Source organism: Tachyglossus aculeatus, chromosome 5, assembly GCF_015852505.1.
Source record: "Tachyglossus aculeatus isolate mTacAcu1 chromosome 5, mTacAcu1.pri, whole genome shotgun sequence".
Taxonomy (NCBI): Eukaryota; Metazoa; Chordata; class Mammalia; order Monotremata; family Tachyglossidae; genus Tachyglossus; species Tachyglossus aculeatus.
In genome coordinates this window covers 46,578,758-46,601,731 of record NC_052070.1, presented here as the reverse complement: position 1 = coordinate 46,601,731, position 22,974 = coordinate 46,578,758, and the positions used below count along the sequence as shown (strand labels likewise).

The following is a 22,974-nucleotide window of genomic DNA, read 5'->3' as shown; positions in this document are numbered from 1 at the left end:
TACCAGGAGTCTCAACATTCATTCATTCATTCAATCGTATTTATTGAGCGCTTACTCTGTTCAGAGCACTGTTCTAAGTGCTTGGGAAGTACAAATTAGCAACATATAGAGATGGTCCCTACCCAGTAACAGGCTCACAGCCTCATCATCATCATCATCAGTGTTATGTATTGAGGGCTTACGGTATGCAAAGCATTGTACTAAATGGTTGGTTACTGACTTTGCCTCTCACTTAGATCTCAAGTTAGCCACCCGACCTTTCCTGGGCTTTTCTCCTCTCATCTGTAAAAAGAGGGTTGGGATTTGCCAGGTTCCTATAGACTGTGAGCTCGCTGTGGCCAGGGAAGCACTTAATACAGTGCTCTGCACACAGTAAGCACTCAATAAATACAATTGATTGGTTCATAGATATTCAGTCCCCACTTAAAGATACTTGTACCTCCTTTCTGATGACCTATGTTATTAAACTGTGAGCTCTTTGCCTTTTGCTAAGTGCCCACCGAAGTTAACCCAAAATACCATCCAGTCCTTGCCCTCTGGGTGTTTGCTAGGGAAATGATCACATAAAGCTAAGCAGGATTTTACCCCAGTATATGGGGCAAAAGGAAAAGAAATGGGAGATGTTTTAAATTGTGTCATTTATGTAACTTTATGTTTTGCCTTAACTGGATTTTGTTTTTTTATTACTGCCTGAGTAGATGAGTAAAATCAGTCATCAGCAGTCGGTAGGCTGTTTTAAGAGGAAACTGAAATGAGGAACCAGATTTGGAGGGAAGGAATGGGGCAGAGAGAGGCTTGGAGGAGATAAGAAGAGGGGTTGGAGGGGCAGAGGTCTTTGTGAGTTGAGTGGAGAACTAAGGTCAGAGGAAGAGAGGGGAAAAAGAGTCTAGTGCCGGACTATATTCCTTCAGTGAGAGAAAGCAGGTTTCTTGAAGTCTGTGTTCTGGCCTGCCTGTTTCTGGCCCTAGCCGGGTCCCTGGGGTAACTGGTGCTTCTGGATAAGGAGGCAGGACAGGGTTGGCTTGAGTGGAAGTTCCAGAAGGTGCAGGATTCTTCCATCCAATCAGTAAGTCAATCAATCGACAGTATTCATTGAGCTCCTGCTTTGTGCAGGGCACTGTACAAAGCGCTTGGAAGGGTACAGTACAGTAGAGGTAGTAGACACACTCTGTGCCCACAGAAAGCTTCATTGTACAGGGAGAGACAGGCATGAAGATAAATTATAGTTAGGAGAAGTGGTGGAGTGTAAAGATATGTACATAAAGTGGCGTGGGGGTGGAAGGAATATCAAGTGCTTAGAGGGTGCAAAGTCAAGTACCTAGGATACGCAGAAGGGACGGCAAGTAGGGAAGGTGAGGGCTTAGTCAGGGAAGGCCCCTTGGAGAAGAGGTGGCATCTTTGACGCTGCCAAGTGTTGCAACCCAGAGCCACCCAGAAACAGATGTTCTAGGCTGGTCCTCCATTTTCCAGTTCCTTCATCCAGCTCAGCGTTCCCAGCTCTTAGCTCCAAGACAGGCCTCAACAAGTGAGGGAACACTTTGAAGACTGGTTTTGATGACAGTTGAGTCCAGGCGTATTTTGCCAGTCAGACAATGCAGGCAGGGGACTGCTTGCACAATGGTAATTTTCTCAGTGAAAGTGGGGAATGAGCTGGTGACTCCCATTTGGGTGTAAGTGCTATGGTTTGGAAGGAGAGTTCTTAAATACCTACCGTTCCCCTTTAAGTTGTAGCAAATAAATTGTGAACACATGTGCAGTTGGTAAAATTGTTCAATAAATAAAACCAACATTTCAGCTATTGGTGTTTTAGATTTATGGAAATTTGTCAGACTGTTTCATGGAGACTCTTTCATCCACATCCTGCCCTTTGCTCTCCTTAATTTTCCACTAAAAACACAGTAACCAAGCAAAACCTTTGAGAGTGGTGTTTTGTGGCATCGTTTCAGATTAATAACTAGATTGAATATCAATAATATTGATTTAATTAGGAACAGCACACCCTGATGTACCCGCCCTGACCACATCAGAGCTGCTTAAACATCAAAGAGTTAGCCGTGTACTATTAGTTGAGAACCAGCTCTCTTCAAGCGAGCTGATCTGTTGGCATAACAGTGACGTTGGCCTGGCTTTTAACAGTGTGTGATTGACTTTCAAGGGATGTGTGGACGAACCAGTCTAACTCACGCATGCCCTGGCTCTTACTGTAGGTGGGAAATTCTGCTCTGTTTGTACTGAAGCTGTTTTTTCCAGGGGCTTAGAAAGCGTGAACGAAATCATTTCTTTTCCCTTGAAGGTGGGCCAGCCTCCAGGAAGCAACAGGATTTCGAAATGAAAGAACAGGGATTAGAAACCACACACGGTTTTAGCTCCATATTAACAGCCACTATTTGAGTGTCGTCTGCTCGTCTATTGTACATGGGCCAGATCCATTTTGTTGTGGAATTATTACTTTCTTCTTTGGACATGAAATTTCAGCCCCCTAATTAATTGATTCTGAGTTGATTCAGGTTAAAGTTTTGGTTAGTTTAGTTGCTTTGTGGTATTGTAGACACAAATCCTGCTGTGTACTAACTGTACTGCTGCTTTGGGAGTAGTGCACACAGATGGGGACCCGCATGGACACCAGTGTGGTTGGCTTTTACCTCAGTTTTGTGTCACAATAATTAATTAATTCATTCATTCAATCGTATTTATTGAGCGCTTACTGTGTGCAAAGCACTATACCAAGTGCTTGGGAAGTACAAGTTGGCAACATATAGAGACGGTCCCTACCCAACAGCGGGCTCACAGTCTAGAAGGGGGAGACAGACAACAAAACAAAACATATTAACAAAACAAAATAAATAGAATAGTAAATATGTACAAGTAAAATAAATGGAGTAATAAATCTGTGCAAACATATATACAGGTGCTGTGGGGAGGGGAAGCAGGTAGGGCAGGGGTGATGGGGAAGGGGAGGAGGGGGAGAGGAAGGAGGGAGCTCAGTCTGGGAAGGCCTCCTGGAGGAGGTGAGCTCTCAGTAGGGCTTTAAAGGGAGAAAGAGAGCTAGCTTGGTGGATGTGTAGAGGGAGGGCATTCCAAGCCAGGGGGAGAATATGGGCTGGGGGTCGACGGTGGGACAGGCAAGAACGAGGCACAGTGAGGAGGTTAGCAGCAGAGGAGCAGAGGGTGAGGGCTGTGCTGTAGAAGGAAAGAAGGGAGGTGAGGTAGGAGGGGGCGAGGTGATGGAGAGCCTTGAAGCCGAGAGTGAGGAGTTTTTGCTTGATGCGTAGGTTGACTGGTAGCCACTGGAGATTTTTGAGGAGGGGCGTAACGTGCCCAGAGCGTTTCTGCACAAAGATGATCCAGGCAGCAGCGTGAAGTATAGACTGAAGTGGGGAGAGACAGGAGGATGGGAGATCAGAGAGGAGGCTGATGCAGTAATCCAGTCGGGATAGGATGAGAGATTGAACCAGCAGGGTAGCGGTTTGAATGGAGAGGAAAGGGCGGATCTTGGTGATGTTGCGGAGGTGTGACTGGCAGGTTTTGGTGACGGATTGGATGTGAGGGGTGAACGAGAGAGCAGAGTCGAGGATGACACCAAGGTTGCGGGCTTGTGAGACGGGAAGGATGGTAGTGCCATCAACAGTGATGGGAAAGTCAGGGAGAGGGCAGGGTTTGGGAGGGAAATAAGGAGTTCAGTCTTGGACATATTGAGTTTTAGATAGTGGGCAGACATCCAGATGGAGATGTCTTGAAGGCAGGAGGAGACACGAGCCTGAAGGGAGGGAGAAAAAGCAGGGCCAGAGATGTAGATTTGGGTGTCATCAGCATAGAGATGATAGTTGTAATAATAATAGTATTTGTTAAACACTTACTGTGTGTCAAACACTGTTCTAAGTGCTGGGGTAAACACTAGCTAATCAGATTGGATGCAGTCCATATCCCACATGGGGCTCACGGGCTTCATCCCCATTTTATAGATGAGGTAACTGAGGTACAGAGAAGTGTAGTGAGTTGCCCACGTTTACACAGAAGACACGTGGCAGAGCCGGGATTAGAACCCAGGTCGTTCTGACTCCCAGGCTGTGTTCTGTCCACCAGGCCATCCTGCTGTCATCCTGGTTGGTTGTTTTTATCTGTGGCTGGTTTGTACAATGTAAAGGTTAGGATGATTTAGCAAGGCCAGATCGGCATGGAAATGACTATGATGCCCTCTGTTGAACCCATATCTTCTCCAAAGAAGTGCATTTTTTTTACAGTGTATAGAACTGCTCCCATATGTCACTTCACCAGTACAGAACTAAAGGGTGCCAGTGGTCTAGAGCAAGGGTGGATTTGATAGCCACCCCACCTCCAACCCTGTAGCATTTATGTACATATTTTTACATTTTATATTATAAATTACTCATTTACTCATTAATGTCTGTTTCTCCCCTCCCCCCTCCCCAAGACCGTGAACACATTATGAGCAGGGAACATGTCTGCTAATTGGGTTGTATCATACTCTCCCAAGTGATTAGTTCAGTGCTGGGCATATAGTAAGCACTGTATAAATACCATTGATTGATTTATTAGTGGCCCCTTGGAGCTAGGATGGAAAGGCCCATTCAAGGAACCAGAGTAGAGTGGTGGAAATAAAGGGACAAGTGACAGCTATTGGGAGGCCAGCATGAGCCCCGAGAAACAGTCCTCAGGGCTCTGGGTGTCTCAGGCACCTGGGTTAATCCAGCCTTATGTTTCAGGGGATTAGTCCCTGGGGTATTTCTCGAGCCAGGGACTCCCCGTGGCGCTTTGGGGCCCAGGTCTAGAACCACGGCAGCCAGAACCCAGCAACGGGGGAGCAGGATCGACCCCTTTGGAAAGCCTTGGGGCCGACTCACCTAATAGGTTCTGGTCAAGGCTTCATCTCATGGTCAGAGCTGGCCCCACTCCCCCCCGGGGTGAATACCCTCCCAGCAGGGAGCAGGAAGATCCGGAGAACCGTGAGCTGACCTCTTTCCTTTGTGCTCCGCAGGGAGAGCTGATCACCTTCTACTACTACTGGAAGAAGACCCCGGAAGCGGCGAGCTCCCGAGCGCACCGCAGGCACCGCAGGCAGGCTGTCTTTCGGAGGATTAAAACCCGCACGGCCTCCACTCCCGTCAACACTCCATCTAGGCCTCCTTCCAGTGAATTTTGTAAGTGCTGAGGGGGGCGTTTTGGCCCAAAGCGCAGAAAGCCACAGTCTTATAATGGTTCTGCCCGATCCTGGAAGGGAGAGCCAAGGGGGCCGGTGTCAACAGTGGGCAACAGCACACAGTCCCTACCTCCGTTGCCCCCACTGCCGATTTTTGACCTGTGGGTGTGAGGGTGTTAAGTGGCAGAATGGGGAGGGAAGGCAGTCGGGGTGGATTTTCCTTCCCTTCCCCAGGGTGTCACCGACGTGGTTCCGAAATGTCTGTTGTTGTTTTTCCTCTTTCTGTCTCTGTCTCTCTGTCTCTCTCTGTCTCTCTCTCCCTCTCTCTCCCCTCTCTCTTCCCCCCTTCCCCCACCCCCATGATGTTAGCCAAGGAATGCAATGCCCAGCCTAGGTAGAGGGCAAAGGAGTCATTTGAATAGGAATAAGGTTTACAGGATCCACTTGAGAAAATTTTGGTTAATTATGCTTTTCTTCTGGCACTGGATGATTTCATTAAATTTCCCACCCGCAGGCGCAAGTGACTTGTAAAAATCCCTGTGCTGACCAGAATCCGAACAGTAATTTAATAATGGAGTATTGGCTTCAAATACTGTGTTCAGGCAGCACCTGCAGTAGAAATGATATCTTGACATTTATACGCCAGGCCAACACGCTGAAAAAAATATAAAACGGCTGCATTGGTCCTACTGGGGGTTAGCCCATCCACTATTGAAACGCTGCTGGCCTGGTGCAGGGGAGACATAGCGGCTGTGCCCTAACAGTTGCATGGCAGCAAGAGTGTGGCTACAGGCATTTCCGTCTGGGTGACGCTGCAGAAGGAGTGTGGGGAGGCAAGAAGCGGTGATTCAAACTGGAATCGTAATCATAATGCTGGGATTTGCTAAGCGCTTACTATGTGCTTTGTTCTCTGTCTCCCCCTTTTAGACTGTGAGCCCACTGTTGGGTAGGGACTGTCTCTAGATGTTGCCGATTTGTACTTCCCAGGCGCTTAGTACAGTGCTCTGCACATAGTAAGCGCTCAATAAATACGATTGATGATGATGATGATGAATCCCGCCTGGCCCTTTAGGGTCAGAACCCAGAAAAATACCTGGAGTCTCTGTTGCCCTCTGCCATTGTGCTCTGGCTAGCAAAAGCCACCAGGGGGCGCAGTTCCTTTTTTTTGTTTTTGTTGCTTTGTTTTTGTGGTGTTTGTTAAGCACTTACTGTGCGCTGGGGTGGGTGCAAGCTAATGATGATGAAGGTATTTGCTAAGCGCTGACTATGTGCTAAGCACTGCTCTTAAGCGCTGGTTGGGTAGGACACAGTTATTTTATCATCATCATGAATCGTGTTTATTGAGCGCTTACTATGTGCAGAGCACTGTACTAAGCACTTGGGAAGTACAAATTGGCAACATATAGAGACAGTCCCTACCCAACAGTGGGCTCACAGTCTAAAAGGGGGAGACAGAGAACAAAACCAAACATACTAACAAAATAAAATAAATAGAATAGATGTGTACAAATAAAATAAATAAATAAATAAATAGAGTAAAAAATATGTACAAACATATATACATATATACAGGTTTATTTTGTTAGTATGTTTGGTTTTGTTCTCTGCCTCCCCCTTTTAGACTGTGAGCCCACTGTTGGGTAGGGACTGTCTCTATATGTTGCCAATTTGTACTTCCCAAGCGCTTAGTACAGTGCTCTGCACACAGTAAGCGCTCAATAAATACGATTGATGATGATGATGATGATTGACACAGCCAATATCCACTGTGGGGCACACAGTCTTACATTTTATAGACGAGGTGACTGAAACACAGAGAAGTGAAGTGACCTGCCCAAGGTCACAAGGCAGACAAGTGGCAGAGTCAGGATTAATAATAATAATGGCATTTGTTAAGCGCTTACTATGTGCAACGCACTGTTCTAAGCACTGAGGGGGGATACAGCATGATCAGGTTGTCCCTTGTGGGGCTCACAGTCAATCCCCATTTTACAGATGAGGGAACTGAGGCTCAGAGAAGTTAAATGACTTGCCCAAGGTCACAAAGCAGACATGTGGCGGAGTCAGGATTCGAACCCATGACCTCTGACTCCAAAGCGCATTCTCTTTCCACTGAGCCACGCTGCTCCCCCAGACCTGTGGTCTTTCCACTCGGCCACGCTGCTTCTCAGTTTAGCCCAGCCATGCCCCGCATCCTCACTGGTGATTCTGCTGGGAACCCACACTGACCCTGTATGGGCCTGGCCAAGCTGGTTGAAATCTGAAGAGGGTCGTGGGGATGGGAGGGTGAGGAGGGGTGGCCATGGGCCCTTCCCCCCGTCCCAGCCCATATGTTGTAGGGTTTCTGCTTTGCTGGGACTGAAGCAGGACTCAAACCCTCGGAAATAACCGCTCAGCTGGCCATGACCATTGGAGGAATCCTAATCCTAACCCTGCTTTCTCTCCCTCTCTCCTGCAAATTCAGTGGACCTGAGCTCAGCCAGTGAAGATGACTTCGACAGCGAGGACAGTGAACAGGAACTGAAAGGCTATGCCTGCCGTCACTGCTTCACCACTAGTACGTGCCTCCTGTCGATCTAACTCTGGTTCTCTGCCCTTGGCCCAGTGGCCCAGCTTGAGTCGTCCTAAAGAGCCACAGAGCCTTAACCTCAGTGAAGTGAAATCATCACTTGGTTTTGTTCTCTGTCTTTTAGACTGTGAGCCCACTGTTGGGTAGGGACTGTCTCTATATGTTGCCAATTTGTACTTCCTAAGCGCTTAGTACAGTGTTCTGCACATAGTGAGCACTCAATAAATACGATTGATGATGATGATGATCAGGAATCTGATGGCCGGGGCATGCCCAAGAGGGCTCGGGAAGTTGGTCGAGAGGGCGGGTTTCCAGGAACTCAGTGAGAAAGTTGGGGAATACATGGAATCAGGGTTCCCTGTCCAGGTTGTGTCCTTTGTGATAATGAGTTTCCTGATGAGTAACTCGGTGTAGAACCCTGATTCCCGAGTACACAGAACACGTTCAGGCACCACGGATTCTGTTCGGCCATGGCTCCGATCCGACGAGCCCAGCCGCTTGGCCAAGCTCTTGTGCTCTTCTTCCCCCCCCCCCCCTCAGTGCTGGTCCAGTGGACGAGTCCAAACGCCATGGGCCAAGGAAGTGCTTCCAGCGGCCAGTAGCCACCTCTGCTCAGACATTGCCCGAGTCAGGCCCCGGCCAGGCTGCGCAAGTCCATTGGGGGTTGTTATGTCCTTCTTAGGTTCCCCAAGTCCAAGGCCATTTGCTCCAAACCAATCTTTCACCGGTATTTCCTCTTCCTCCCTCCCCCCCTCGAAGCCTCCAAAGACTGGCACCACGGCGGGCGCGAGAACATCTTGCTGTGCACCGACTGCCGCATCCACTTCAAGAAGTACGGCGAGCTCCCTCCCATAGAGAAGCCGGTGGACCCCCCACCCTTCATGTTCAAACCTGTCAAAGAGGAAGATGACGGGCTCAGCGGGAAGCATAGCATGAGGACCCGGAGGAGTCGAGGCTCGGTATGTCCCCCAACGGCCGGCCTTGCCCGTGGGGCTTTCCCCTTGCCTGGCCTCCCCACATCTTCTGGCTACCCCCAGTTCAGACCTCTAGTAGGCCTGGGCTTCTCCTGGAAAATGGGCTGTCAACCGATGCCTTGCAAACATCTGCACCACAAAAGGCTATACTTGTGCTTGCTTACTGTCCAGTCCCCAGAAAGAAGAAAAAGTAACAGGCAACATCCCCAATTTGCAGATGTGAACACTGAGGCTCTGAGAAAATCCTTCTGTTCCAGGTCACACAGGAAGACATAACAGAACTGGGCAGAGAACCCAGATCTTTGTGGCCTCTGGTTCACGGTTCCCACTGAAAGCTGCCTTGTGCCTTCCACAAAGAGTTGCAGAATTCAGAGTGCTGCCCATTTCTGGCACTTGGGGAATTGTTTTTGTGCACAGTTCTGTGCTAGATCTTGGACTCTCTCCAGACCCTTCCATTCCTTTTCTTTTTCTATTTTTCATATAGAGTGCAGGGAGCTTTAAGCAAGAAAATCACTGATTTAGGGCAATAGGATCTCTTGGTCTTGACCCCCACCTCCAAGTCTCTCTTTAAGCTTGTTTGAGTGCTCTTCTCTCCTTTTCTCCCTACCTCCTCCCCCCACCAGCTCTCTCTCTCTTTCTCTCTCTCTCTTCCCCCATTCTCCTTCTCTCCTTCCCTCTCTCTTTCCCTCCCTCCCTCCCTATCCCCTTCTCTCCCTCCTTCCCTCCCTCTCTCTTTTCCCCCCTTTTTTCTGTCCCTCTCTTTCTATTCTTCCCCTTTACCCCTCTCTTTCTATCCCCTCCCTTTTTTTTTTGGTCAGGTATCATGTAATAGATTTGTTCCTCACCTCCATCTCCTCCTTTGCCTCCCGCCTACCTAGGGCCTTGTTAGGGCTGCTCAGTAGCCCTGTCAGCTCAGATTCGCTCTTGGCTTCTCTGACAACCAGTCATCCACCCAGCTGCGACATTAGGAGGGAACAGATGAAACTGCATGAATTATTGCCACGTAATCTCCTCCAAGCCCTTGCTGTCGTGGCAGAAACAGGCTAGAGCTATTATTGCTTTTTAAGAGTCAGGCTACGTTACATGACAGGCTTGTCTCTCTGGGTTACTTTGGTCCCTACCCAGCTGGTGGAGGAGACTTGGGAGGCGAGGGGAGGTTTCCTTTGCTGACCGTTGAGGCAGTCGGCATGGGTCTTGGTGATTCTGGCAGATGCTGTGTTATAGTGAGCCAGGCCTGATGAGAGTGGGGTGGGGGTTTCTGTCCTCTGAGGAAGCGTGGGGAGCACTCCCAGGCAGCATGAGAAGTGACCTCCTCGTTGGGTCTTATTTTCCTCTCTGTAATACGTGAGGCAGGGATTCCCCGAGTAGCGCCTGAGGGCCTGGGAGAGAGGAGAGGACTGGGGCCTGGAGGGAAAACCCAACCTTGGCGGGTGTGTTTTGCGGACAGCAGATGTCTACACTACGAAGTGGAAGGAAGAAGCAACCAGCCAGCCCTGATGGTAGAGCCTCTCCCATCAACGAAGACATCCGATCCAGCGGTCGTAACTCCCCCAGTGCCGCCAGCACCTCCAGTAATGACAGCAAAGCTGATTCCGTGAAGAAATCTACCAAGGTAGGGCCTGAAGGGGTGCCTTCTCTGTCCTCCAGAGTCGCATCTTCTCCTCCTGCGCAAGCTCTGACTCTGTTGTCTGGGCGGGAGCCATGAGCTTGGATCGGCCACAAGGCCAGGGCCGTGGCTCTGAGCTCAGGTGCCCGTCTCCGACTCAACACTAGGTCTGGTTCACTGTAAGAGGCCCCCACCCGCAGGGTAGTGCCATTTCCATTCTAAACCTTGTGCCCTGGAGGCAGGTGGTACCCCGACTTGTTGGTCGGGGGCCGTCGTCAGATGTTTCTTCAGGGAGCAAAGGCTGGTGCCTTGAGCTAGCTCCCCTCCATATATGATGAGTGAGGGGAAGGAGCGGCTTGGCGTTGGAGGCCGGCACCTTTCCCCATTGTGTAGCACTGTGCTGAGCAACGGGTCAATTTGGCCTCGTAGGGAGCACTGTCGACTCAGGAGAGCGCAGATGAAAAACTTGGTCGTTCCCTGGCCCCCCCACCCAGTCAGCCCCCCACTAATCCCACCTCAACCTGCAGCGCGCCACACCCTTTACTTGTACCGTGTCCAGGACACTACGACACCCTGGAGGAGTACAGTGAGGCCTCTGGATTCTCTGAGCCATTTCCCTCTCCTAGAGAGGGGAGAGCCGTAGGGCCCGTGCTTTTATCTGAATTGGATCCCTTGTGTTTGCCACTCGGCAGAAAATAAAGGAAGAGGCATCTTCACCCTTGAAAAGCACCAAGCGGCAGCGAGAGAAGGCAGCGTCTGACACCGAAGAGCCCGACAGGACCAACGCCAAGAAATCAAAAACCCAGGTAAGCCCTTCCTGCCCCCATAGTGGAGCCTGTTCTTTCCCTAGAACTGCCTCCCCCCTCCAGCCCCTCCTAATTGTTCGATTGGCCTTTTCTTAGGGAAAACTGCTCTGCCAGGCCTTGGGTATGGTTGCAAGGGAGGGATTCAACTGGGACACAAGTCTCGGCCCACCTGATCGACAGCGGCATTGCCGGTCCAAGCACTCCACTAGACTTGGGCCCAGACTTGAGGTCACTGAGCCCCTTCTCTCAGAGTGGGGCCAGAGGAGGCAAGCTGAGTCTGTCCCAGGGCAGGGGGCTGTTCGATCTTTACCTGCCCACTGGAGAGGGACCGCTGAGCACGTGGCTCAGCCTGGAGCGCAGGTCCAGTGGTGGGTGGGCGGGGAGAGAGTCAGCAGCAACAGCATCCAGGGACCCGGCTCTGGCCGGTTTAGGCCGGTAAGTTCGGCAGCCGAAGGAGACCGCGTCACCCTCGACAGCAGCACTGGTAACCCCTCCTCTGCCTCTGTGTCCCTCCCGCTGTCTTCGCCACCCAGGAGATCAGCAGGCCCAACTCCCCGTCAGAGGGGGAGGGCGAGGGGGAGGGGGAGAGCTCGGACAGCCGCAGTGTCAACGATGAAGGGAGCAGCGACCCCAAGGACATCGACCAAGACAACCGGAGCACGTCCCCAAGCATCCCCAGCCCCCAGGATAATGAGAGCGACTCGGATTCCTCGGCCCAACAGCAAGTGCTGCCGGCCCAGCCCCCGGGGCAGCCGGCCCAGAATGGCCCCAGCCAGGCCCCGCCCTCCACCCCTCCCGGGGCAGCTCAGCTCCCGGCCCCGGGCCCCGGTGCGCCTGGCACCCCGGCCCCTCCGCAAGTCTCACCGGCCACAACGGCGGCTCCTCAGCCGCCCGGTCAGCCCCAGCCTCCGGCGCCGCCCCCGCCCCATTCTCACATCCAGCAGGCCCCGGCCCTGCACCCTCAGAGACTGCCCTCGCCACACCCACCTCTGCAGCCCCTGACGGCGGGCCAGAGCCAGCCCCCGGCCCCCGTCTCGTCACAGCCTCACTCCCAGCCCCCGCTCCACGGCCAGGCCCCACCCCTGCCTCACAGCCTGCAGGCCCAGCCCCTCCTGCAGCACCCGGGAACCCCACAGCCCTTCCCCCTCCCGCCTCAGGCCTCTCCGTCTCAGGTTCCTCTCCCGGCATCCCAGGCCCCTGCCCATCCGCACGCCCCGCTGCCAGGGCCGGGCGGCCAGCCGGCCCGAGAGCAGCCGCTGCCGCCCGCCCCCATGGCGATGCCGCACATCAAGCCCCCTCCAACCACGCCCATCCCCCAGATACCCACACCGCAGGCCCACAAGCACCCACCCCATCTCTCGGGCCCATCCCCCTTCGCCATGAACTCCAACCTGCCCCCTCCGCCGGCTCTGAAGCCCCTGAGCTCGCTGTCCACTCACCACCCGCCGTCGGCCCACCCGCCCCCCTTGCAGCTGATGCCGCAGAGCCAGCCGCTGCAGTCCTCTCCGGCTCAGCCCCCGGTCCTCACCCAGAGTCAGAGCCTCCCCCCGGCAGCAGCCGCAGCAGCGGCGGCCAGCCATCCCTCCTCCGGCCTCCACCAGCCGCCCCCGCAGCCGCCCTTCTCTCAGCACCCGTTCGTGCCCGGGGGTCCACCTCCCATCACACCTCCCTCTGGGCCCTCCAGCACTACGCCACCCTCGGGGGCCAGCGCTCCGGCACAGCCTACCTGCTCTGCCTCGGTGGTGGCCTCCAGTAGCAGCGGGCCTGTGGTGACACCTTGCGCCATGCCACCCATCCAGATCAAGGAGGAGGCCCCCGACGAGGCCGAGGAGCCCGAGAGCCCTCCGCCTCCTCCACGGAGCCCGTCTCCTGAACCCACCGTGGTGGACACGCCGAGCCACGCCAGCCAATCTGCCCGGTATGTGCTCACCAGGGCCTTGAGGCACCGACCGGCCCGGCACCAGCCCTCTGGGAGACGGGGAGCCCCGGGTAGCCGTCCGGCACTTTTCCCTGGTGGTGGTCGGGGAATCATCAGTGTGGTCTCCCTAGAGCAGCCGTGCTGTCCCCCGGGAGCATAGCACACCCCAATGAACTGGTTGGGGGCACTGGGGACGACCATCGACAACGGGGTCCCCCGGAGCTCAGGCCAGCCCGTCAAGTGCTCTGCCCCCGGGCCCGTCCTTCCACCATGGTAGGCTCCTGCTTCGCAGCGTCACGGTGTCTTCTGTCAACCGCAGGTTCTACAAGCACCTGGAACGGGGCTACAACTCCTGCGGAAGAACCGACCTGTACTTCATCCCCCTGGCGGGATCCAAGCTCGCCAAGAAGAGAGAGGAGGCCAGCGAGAAGGCCAAGCGGGAGGCTGAGCAGAAGGCGCGGGAAGAGCGGGAGCGAGAGAAGGAGAAAGAGAAGGAGCGGGAACGGGAGCGAGAGCGGGAGAGAGAGGCTGAACGAGCAGCGGTGAGTGCCCGCCCAACAGGGTCAGTCAGGGTCTGGGCAGCATGGTGCGCAGAGTCCCGCCCAGGGGGCTGGATGCTCTGAAAGGCATAATCCCCCCCTCTGTAGGAAGTGTCTGAAATGATCTCTTTGCTGGATATTACTGCCGATGAGGGCAGTAGTAATGCCTCTGGGTTGGAGATAACAATCGCGAGTGAAATCAGCAGCTTCTCTTAGTCATGCCTTCATTCTGGTCTTTCCCGCTGGCGTGTTGGCATTTGTGGGCCTGAGAGAAGCAGTGGAGCGGGCTTCCTGGGGAACCGCAGAGCAGCTGCCAGCCCCGGGAGCTTGGAGGCCCTTGTTTCCGTTTTCAGTCCTGACCCCGTCATCCCCTCCTCCGGCATTTGTGGTGATTTGGGGGTGGGAAATGGAGAAAAGTGGCACAGGCCGGAGAGGGGGCTGGGACAGGGACTGGAGTATTGTCCAGCTGCCTAATGGGAAAGATTTGCCCAGGACGAGAGCCACTGACAGCCAGTTGCGCGTCAGTTGCTCTTTAATGAGAATGACGTAGGGGTTCTCCCCACTGCCTCTCACCGGCTGGCATGTGGATTTCCCCGATCCCATGAGTAAGTAGCCGCCCATCTGGGGCTACCGGCTGGGTTTGGACTCGGTCGTGCATCCGCCCTCGACCTCCTGCTCCACCCTACACAGCGGGTTCCCATCTGTCCTCCTCATCCTCAAAACCAGCCCAAGTTGGGGAGGAGGTGGTGTTGACAGGGGCAGGGCCCGGCCCTCTCCTGTGACCCGCATTGGTCCATCTGCCCTGTTAGGTTGGCGGGTTCAGCCAGGGAAGGGCTTTAGTCCCAGTTTCTGCCTCCCGCTCCCTGGCTGAAGACTCGGGTGTTGGGCATTGGACGGGGCAGTGTGCCCCCATCAACGGTGTTAAGCCAGTTGTGGCAGTCCCTCCCCCAATCTCGTCGGGCAGACTCTCTGCCCCTCTCCTCCCCCCGCCCCGATCTGGGCTACATCAGCCGCCTCTCAGTCGGCGTATAGCAGCGGGTGGATGCTCTGTCACCCCACCTCTGGCTGACTGTCCCCGGCTTTTCCCGCAGCAGAAGGCGTCCAGTTCTTCTCACGAAGGCCGCCTCGGCGACACTCAGCTCAGTGGCCCGGCCCACATGCGGCCCTCCTTTGAGCCGCCCCCGACCACCATTGCTGCCGTCCCCCCCTACATCGGGCCCGACACCCCCGCGCTCCGGACTCTGAGCGAGTACGCCCGCCCCCACGTCATGTCGCCCACCAACCGCAACCACCCCTTCTTCGTTCCCCTGAACCCAACCGACCCCTTGCTGGCCTACCATATGCCCGGCCTCTACAACGTGGACCCCACCATCCGGGAGCGGGAGCTCCGCGAGCGGGAGATTCGCGAGCGGGAACTCCGGGAGCGGGAGTTACGGGAGAGGATGAAGCCGGGCTTCGAGGTGAAGCCCCCCGAGCTGGATGCCCTGCACCCTGCCACGAACCCCATGGAGCATTTTGCCCGACACGGCGCACTCACCATCCCCCCGACGGCCGGACCCCACCCGTTTGCTTCCTTCCACCCGGGGCTGAACCCCCTGGAGCGGGAGAGACTGGCGCTGGCGGGCCCCCAGCTGCGGCCTGAAATGAGCTACCCCGATAGACTGGCGGCTGAGAGGATCCACGCCGAGCGCATGGCCTCGCTGACCAATGACCCGCTGGCCCGGCTGCAGATGTTCAACGTGACGCCGCACCACCACCAGCACTCGCACATACACTCTCACCTCCACCTCCACCAGCAGGACCCCTTGCACCAAGGTGAGCCCGGGGGTCCCTGGGGCGCGAGGGGGTCCCTGGGGTGGGGCCCTCCACCCCGGCTCTGGGAGGCCCTGTCGGGTGCTCAGCTGGAGAGCCCAATCGCCGCGGGTGCCTGCCCTGTCTGCGGGAGAGGAGCTCCCGTTCAGGGGTGAGGGAGTGAGCTTCAGTCATTCAGTCGCATTTATTGAGCGCTTACTGTGTGCAAAGCACTGTACTAAGCCTTTGGGAAGTACAAGTTGGCAACATACAGAGATGGTCCCTACCCAACAGCAGGCTCACAGTCTAGAAGGGGGAGACAGACAACAAAGCATATTAACAAAATAAAATAAATAGAATAAATATGTACAAGTAAAATAAGTAGAGTAATAAATATGTACAAACATATATATATATATGTATATATATGCACATATATGTATATGTGTGTGTGTGTATGTGTATATATATATATATATATATATATATATATATATATACAGGTGCTGTGGGGAGGGGAAGGAGGTAAGGCGGGGCGGGGGGGAGAGGAAGAAGGGAGTTCGTGGCCTCACTGGACCACGGGAGACACGTGCTTGGTGTACTGACTGGATGCCCAAGCTGGCACACTGTGACGGGCCCAGGGCCAGATCACGGCCATGGAGCAGGACCCCTCCCTGTGGAACAGTTGGGGCCCAAGCAGTAGAGACCGAGAGAAGAGGGGCTGGAGGTGTCAGCTCTGGGTCTTAGGAAGCAGCAGCATGGTGGATAAAACCCAGACGTGAGAGTCAGAGGACCTGGGTTTTAATCCCGGCTCTGCCACTTGCCTGCTGCGTGACCTTGGGCAAGTTGCTTCACTTCTCTGAGCCTCAGTTCTCTCGTCTGTATAAGTGGGAATTCAGTATCTGTTCTCCCGCCCTCTCATGAGGGTCTTGATCTTTTATCTACCCCAACGCTTAGGCTAGTGCTTGGCACATAGTAAGCGCTTAATAAATGACACAATTATTATTATTAACCAAGAAGTAGAGAGGAACTCTCCCTGTGGGGTTCTGGAGGAGGTGGCGGCAGCTGCTTCCTCCGCTTAACGCACAGTTCGTGACAGAAGGCTGGAGAAACCTCAGCTCAGGTTTCTCCGTCAGGCTAGATGTAGTAAGGTAGTCTCATTTCGCTCCCCCTAGCCAACAGTGAGGGTCCCCAGGGCACAGCAGGTTCAGTTGGCAGTACCCTGCCATCTGCTTCCCTCTGAAGGACCCAGCTGTTCAAGGGAGCAAAGCCGGGCCGAGTGTCAGGGCACCCAGCCCCTGGCCCAGTCCCGGCCCCAGCAAGTTTGCCTTGAGTTGGTCTCTAAGAGCTGTTTCGTCTCCATTTTACAGATGGAGAAACTGAGGCCCTTTGCCAGGCCAGGGGCAAATTCTGCAAATGATGATGGTGTGGCCAGTGGGTGGGTGTTCATTCAAGCAGTCCCCTCTCACTGGAGCTTTTGCAGCCTAGAAAGGGGCCCAAAAAGTTGGTTCCCCCAAAGAGAAGTCCCGGCAGGTGACCCCCCAAGGCAGCGGGCAGGCCGAGAGTTGGCCAGATGATGGTCTCAGGCCCGTCCCCGTGTGAGAGTCAATGGACTTTCAGGTGGGAGCATTTAGTGGCAGAAATAGGGGGATTGAAAGCAGACCCCAAAGCTGGTCTGGGCCTTGAGGATGTAGCTGAGTGAGCAGGGAATAATTGAGCTCTGCTGCCCTCTCCTTGCTGATCCATGAGCTCCTGGTGGCAGCAGAGCCTAGTCTTTGGTGTCTGTGTAGCTTTTTCCAGACAACGGCTGGTCCTGGGCAACTGCCGTAGGGGAAACACTTGCCAAGCTAGAACAGCGGCGAGCGGTCTTTTCTCAGGTGGCGCTTGGAGAGGCCACGGGTGCCCCATGGGTGAATTCCGTGCCCCCCAGCTAAGTACCAAGGAGCCTCCTAGCAGCCCTGTGGGGGGCCAGGTCCATCCCCGTCTCCCCAGCTCTTGCCACCCCGTTACAATGAAGAGCAGGCCAAAAATCGGGCAAACTCTAAAGGCCTCAGGCTGCTTTTTCTGGTTAAAGCACAGCTCTGCAAGGAATCCTGGTGAAAGCTCAGCCCAGTTTTCTTCTCCAAGTTTGGTGGAGTGAAGTGTTTAGATGAATCCTAAAGGCCCTTAAAAAGTTACCCTGTGGGGAGGGGATTCAGGTGGCACCAGCCAGGAAATGTGAACATGGGCACGGATAGCAGTGGCCTGGGGGTCAGTAGGCCCCTGGCTCTTGGGGGACCTTGGCTTCACTGGGCCAGAGTGGAGGAAAGCTGAGGGCAGTGCTGAGGGACACAGAGTCCCTTGCAGAGAAGCTTCCAGGGGGGCCAGCGCTGTGGCTATTGTGCCCTGCGGGGAGGTGGCAGCTGGCGCCCAGGTCTGTCCCCGCAGCCAGGGATGGCAGAGAGGTGGAACCAAACCGCAGTACCCCAGGCCACACTGCTTGGGGCGGGAATGGAAATCCAGTCCCAAATCTAGGGTCCGTGCCCGCGGTGCTCTGTGCTAGCAGTGAGGGATGCCGAGCCGGAGGCCTGTGCCAAGCTGGAGTCTGGGCCCTGTCGGCCTGCCCCGCCCTTTGCCTTCAAGCAGTTGGCTCCTCGTGCATCTGGGCCAAAAGCGAGGGCGTGGGCAGCTCGTGCACAGGCATCCTGGCTCCTATGTCCATTGACTCGTACCGTTGCTTCCACTCCTTCCGGGCCATAAGGTGAACCGGTTCGTGTCTTTGCTAAAACAGGTTGGGGTGGGGCCCCGGTGGTGTGCGCTAGGCTTGGTGGCTTAAGGCTGGGGCAGGAGATGGGCCCCCACCTGAGGCCTCGAGCCATTGGCGGCCAGCTTGCCCCAGTCTCCCTCAGGGCTACGCTTGGTTTCCCTCCCCTTTCCAGGTTCGGCAGGACCGGTGCACCCGCTGGTGGATCCCCTGGCAGCCGGCCCCCATCTGGCCCGGTTCCCCTACCCTCCTGGCACCCTCCCCAACCCTCTGCTGGGACAGCCGCCCCATGAGCACGAGATGCTCCGGCACCCTGTTTTTGGTGAGAAGCTGCGCTGTATTTGCATGGGGGGCTGACGGTGGACCACGCTGACCGCAGGGACTAAGCGCCGGGGAACAGGCGGGTCAAGACGGTGCGCCTGAGCTCTCGGCTTCGCTCTACCTCTCACGTACTCTGAGAACCAGAGAGATTGCCGGAGCCAGTTGCTTCCTCTGTAAAGGGAAAGGTGCTCACGCCTGCTCCGGGCCCCCAGGTTCATAGTGGGAAAGATTGGCGTGGAAGAGGTCTGTAAGGGCTCTGAGCACCTCTGAGGAGACACAGATGCTGCCGGGGTGAGGGGCAGCAGCAGTGGTCCGGGCTGGCCTCAGTAGACTATATGCTTGTTTTATGCAGGGAATGTGTCTGTTTATTGTTCTGCTGTATTCTTCCAAGTACAGTGCCCTGCACACAGTAAGCACTCAGTAAATATGGTGGACTGACTTGGGGTTGGGTGGTAGCGGAGGTCTGTTATACCGTTGTACTCTCCCAACCGCTTAATATAGTGCTTTGCACACTGTAAGTGTTGAATAAATATGATTGACCTACTGACTGACTGGAGAGAGTCTCCAATAGGAGGCCTTGGCTGGCCAGTATGAGCCTCCAAAGAGTCTGTTAGCCACCTGCTGTCAAGCCCATGGTCTGTGACCTGCCCATGGGGCTTTTTCAGGGGGCTCAGATGCTGAGACGCAATAGATGTTAACGTTCCCAGCCGTCGGAAGATGTCCCCACCCTGGAAAGGGACAGGGTTTCTTTTGAGGTGAAAGGGCACACCAGACTACTCCTCACAAGTGTTAGGCAAGGGTTAATGGGTTCTCCCATGACCATTTCACCCTTCCAGGGGATGGGACTGTTCCCATTCTGATGGTTTTTGTTTGTGTGCACACTCGTGCCTTGCAGGCACCCCTTACCCCCGAGACCTGCCCGGGGCCATCCCGCCGCCGATGTCAGCCGCCCACCAGCTACAGGCCATGCACGCCCAGTCGGCGGAGCTGCAGAGGCTGGCCATGGAGCAGCAGTGGTTGCATGGGCATCCTCACATGCATGGAGGACACCTACCAAGTCAGGAAGATTATTACAGGTGAGAGGACCAACTAGCGTCAGCCCCCGTGCCCCTTGGCTCCTGGTCTAGGCACCTGGGCCGCCGCCTCCGTCTCTGGGCCTGGGTTGGAGTGTCGGGGAGGATGAACAACCCTGCCCACTGGGACTGCGTCACTTCCTCCGCCACCTGACATCACCCCAACCCTATTTACCACCTTGAGCAGCCCACACAGTAGCCCCAGTGAACAGCCACCAGAAGGGAACTGGGCATCTTTAGATCTGCCTGGCCCGGTGGCTGACATTTCATGAGCATAGAGCCGGGCACTCTTGGGTCTGACACTGACTCTTCCCTCGGCCGTCCAAGCCTCTTACTCCCTTTTCGGGCCCCGGTTTCTCACCGCAGTCTCCCGGTCCTCTCCTCTGGCTCCCCTCCCCGGCCACCACCACATAGCCCGTCTTCCCACTCGAACTGAAACCCGACTTCTCTTTCTCTTTCAGTCGACTGAAGAAAGAAGGTGACAAACAGTTGTAATAAGTTATTTATTTGTTAGCGCTGGCTGCAGAATCCCCAGTCCTTTGGGAAGAAATGGGACTCTTAACATACAGTAGGAGCTGCAAAAGCAAAAAGATTATCTTCTAAAGATTTCTTTATATATTACAAAAAAAAAACACCACCACTAGACACTTATCCACATAATAGTGTTCGTTTGTAGAGAGGGTTCTTCACGACTGGTTTGGGCCTCCCTGCACGACTGCCTCTTTGGATTTGTGGAGCAATCCGAGAACCACGCTGTCTCCAGGCATTGAGGGAGCTGAGTGTTGCTTCCTTTCTCCAACTTCCTTTCGATTTGGTGGGTGGGGGGCTAGAGTCTGAACACCCACCTCCCCCAAACACTGTTAACAGTCCTAGAGCCTGTGCGGAGACACTCAGCTCCACAGGTCCCAGCGGGAGCCTAGGCAGAACATGAATTTGGAATCCAAGAGCTGTGATAAAAAAAATCGACTTTTATTTTAATACATTGTAGGGAAATCTTCATAATTTTAAAGAGAGCTCAGTTCAGCAGCATGGCTTTTTAAGTCTGTAAATAATTTTAAGACAAACAGGTGTTTTGTTGTTTTCTCCACAAACTATTCTGATATATTTTTTCCAGCCACGTCACTAATCGTGAATTCCTACCTGCTATTGACAGAATACAGAGTTGATTTTTTAATAAAAAAATATAATTATCCCTTTAATTAAAGGGACTAGATGGGTGTTCACTAATAAATGGACGAAAGCTTGGAATTTGGTTTGGTAGCAGCAGTTAGCATTCAGGGGATTGCAGGGATAACTTAGATGAACTTTCTTTTTGTTTTGCTTTTTGTTTTTTTTTCTCCCCTTCCCTTCTCTCTCCCTTCCCCTCCCCTCCCTTTTCCTCTCCTCTCTCTATCCCACTCCTCTCCCCTTTCCCCTCTCCCCTCTCCTGGCCAACAGAGCAGGCCCTTGGCACCCCCAGTAATTCAGGGGCTGAATTTCCACGACCCCATAAATGTCCAGAGGCTGACGGCCTTCCTCATTGTCCAAATTTGCGTCAGCCTTCAAATTTCTCCACCTGACAAAACAAGAAATCTGATCCAAAACCCAAGCTTAGAAGGAGGCTGACTGTTTGCTCAAGATAGATATCTTCAGCTGCAAGTTGCCTTTTAGGGCTTTTTCAGTTATACAATGAAATGGACTCATTTTGATGGGTTTAGATTGGAATTCCACCTTTCCTTTGTGTCTCCTCCTCCCCCACCACTCCACACATACTCACTGTTTCAGCATATTTGGGCAGCTCCAGAGTTGGGGGTTTGTGGGGGGCGGGGAGGTGGCACTTTGGCTGTGGTGAAGTTTGAAAGCCAATAGAAGCATTTCAGCTCCAACCTAGAGCAACTGGATCTTGGAGATGGTGCAGGTCAAACTGGGGTCTTGTTGATGGAGCAGACTTTGTCCCACATTAAGGTACGGTCCCTCAGCAGAAACCACAGAAGCAGTCCACAGGCTGCGGCAGCCAGACCTCCATGGGCTCTGTTTCTTGCTCCTGGACCCAAGAGGAGCCCCTCTGCCTGTTGCCCTTTGATTTTTCTCACCTGGGCACTGTTTACTAAAGCAGATGGTAGGGGAATTAAATCCAGGAGGTGCCTGCACTTGCTGATCAGGTTCATTCATTCTCTCTCACTCACCGTCTCTGTCGCTCGGTCTCACTCTCACTGTCTCACCCTCACTGTCCACTTTCACGTTCTCTCACTCAAACTCTTAAGGGCTGTGGACTGTTCTTTGTGGGGGTCGTGTCATAGGACTGTATTGGGCCATGGCAGATAAAGCTGTAGTTGTCCATTCAGGCTGTGGAGTACCTGGCCAGTGACCAGCCACAGAGTAGGGAAGAAGCAGTTGTCAACCCCTTGACCCAAGCCCCGTGGTGACCAGCAGAAGCAATAGCTGCTTGGTCCTGGTTCCATCTTGAGGTCATGAACTTGAATCGGGCCATCCCAATTCCTCCCGTCCTCCTGGACACAGCCTCAGTGTTGGTAGGGAGGAGCTGGAGCTTATTCTGTTCAAACTGCTTTTTCTTTTTCCCCTCCTTATTCCGTTTCTGCTTTAACTTCAGCTCCTTGGGGAAGGTCACTCCAGATGAGCAGCATCCATCAGCATTCGGATTGGAAATTCAGGAGCTTTTGGGGGCAGGGTTGACACGACTCCATTGTTGGGCTGTTTGGCCATTTCTCCTGAGTCGCAAAAGTGGCTTGTCACCTCCAGAATTAGGGGAACCAAGGAACACTCCTCTCACCCACCTTGCTGCTACTCCCTATTTCTCTCCCACCCCAACCCACTCCAGCATTTCCTCTGGAGCAAAGGAATCCTTTGGGCCATTCATTCTTCTACTGTCTTCGCTCCCTCCCTCCCCCCCACCCCCCTCAAGTTTCTGAGGTAGAGTGTTTCAGTAGCTGGACTTGAAAAATGTCTTGAGCTGAGAAGTTTCGTCCTTCAGTTCAGCATTGTCCACCTTATTTATTTATTTTCCTCTCCCTGGATCTTTCTCCCAACTTGAGACCGAAGTTCCTTGCTTCTCCCCGAGCCCTGCACCTGCCAACTGATTAGCTACAGTTTGATTGCGTCGGCCCCAGAACCCTCCTATGTGTGGTACCCTGTTAGAGGCAACACAGACACTGTTTCCTTTGGCCTTCCCACCCCCACCACCCCCTCCTTTCGTTTGAAGTTTTTGTTTTGCTTTTTTGTGTTTTGAACGTATCTTGTTCAATGTCGTCAGGTCGAGCTTCTTGTTTTCACTGCAGCATAAGCAGAGTGTACATTCTGGTTTGCTACATTTATATATATCTTGAAGCTTAATGTATATATGAGTAGTTTGCCATGAGATAACACAGTGTAAACAGAGTAGAAACCCAGAAATCGTGACTTCTGTGTTCTCTCCATTTGAGTATTTTGTAATTTTTTTGAAATATTTGTGGACATAAATAAAACCAAGCTACACTACA

The 22,974-nt window shown here is 53.8% G+C and overlaps 1 protein-coding gene across 6 annotated transcripts in view; it reads left to right on the top strand.

Annotated features, from left to right (window-relative positions):
* Positions 1-22,974, top strand: part of RERE (arginine-glutamic acid dipeptide repeats) — a 562,577-nt gene extending 539,603 nt beyond the window's left edge. For 3 of the 6 annotated variants that reach the window (XM_038746111.1, XM_038746109.1, XM_038746112.1), the window contains 11 exons: positions 4,997-5,159; positions 7,623-7,715; positions 8,487-8,686; positions 10,149-10,313; positions 11,000-11,113; positions 11,647-13,031; positions 13,351-13,573; positions 14,665-15,385; positions 18,280-18,426; positions 19,321-19,501; positions 19,960-22,974. In XM_038746111.1, coding sequence (XP_038602039.1) covers positions 4,997-5,159; positions 7,623-7,715; positions 8,487-8,686; positions 10,149-10,313; positions 11,000-11,113; positions 11,647-13,031; positions 13,351-13,573; positions 14,665-15,385; positions 18,280-18,426; positions 19,321-19,501; positions 19,960-19,993 — 3,426 coding nt within the window. In that variant the 3' untranslated portion in view covers positions 19,994-22,974. Of the gene's footprint in view, positions 1-4,996; positions 5,160-7,622; positions 7,716-8,486; positions 8,687-10,148; positions 10,314-10,999; positions 11,114-11,646; positions 13,032-13,350; positions 13,574-14,661; positions 15,386-18,279; positions 18,427-19,320; positions 19,502-19,959 lie in introns of all 6 variants that reach the window. The other 3 variants (XM_038746110.1, XM_038746108.1, XM_038746107.1) reach the window with 3 other exon arrangements.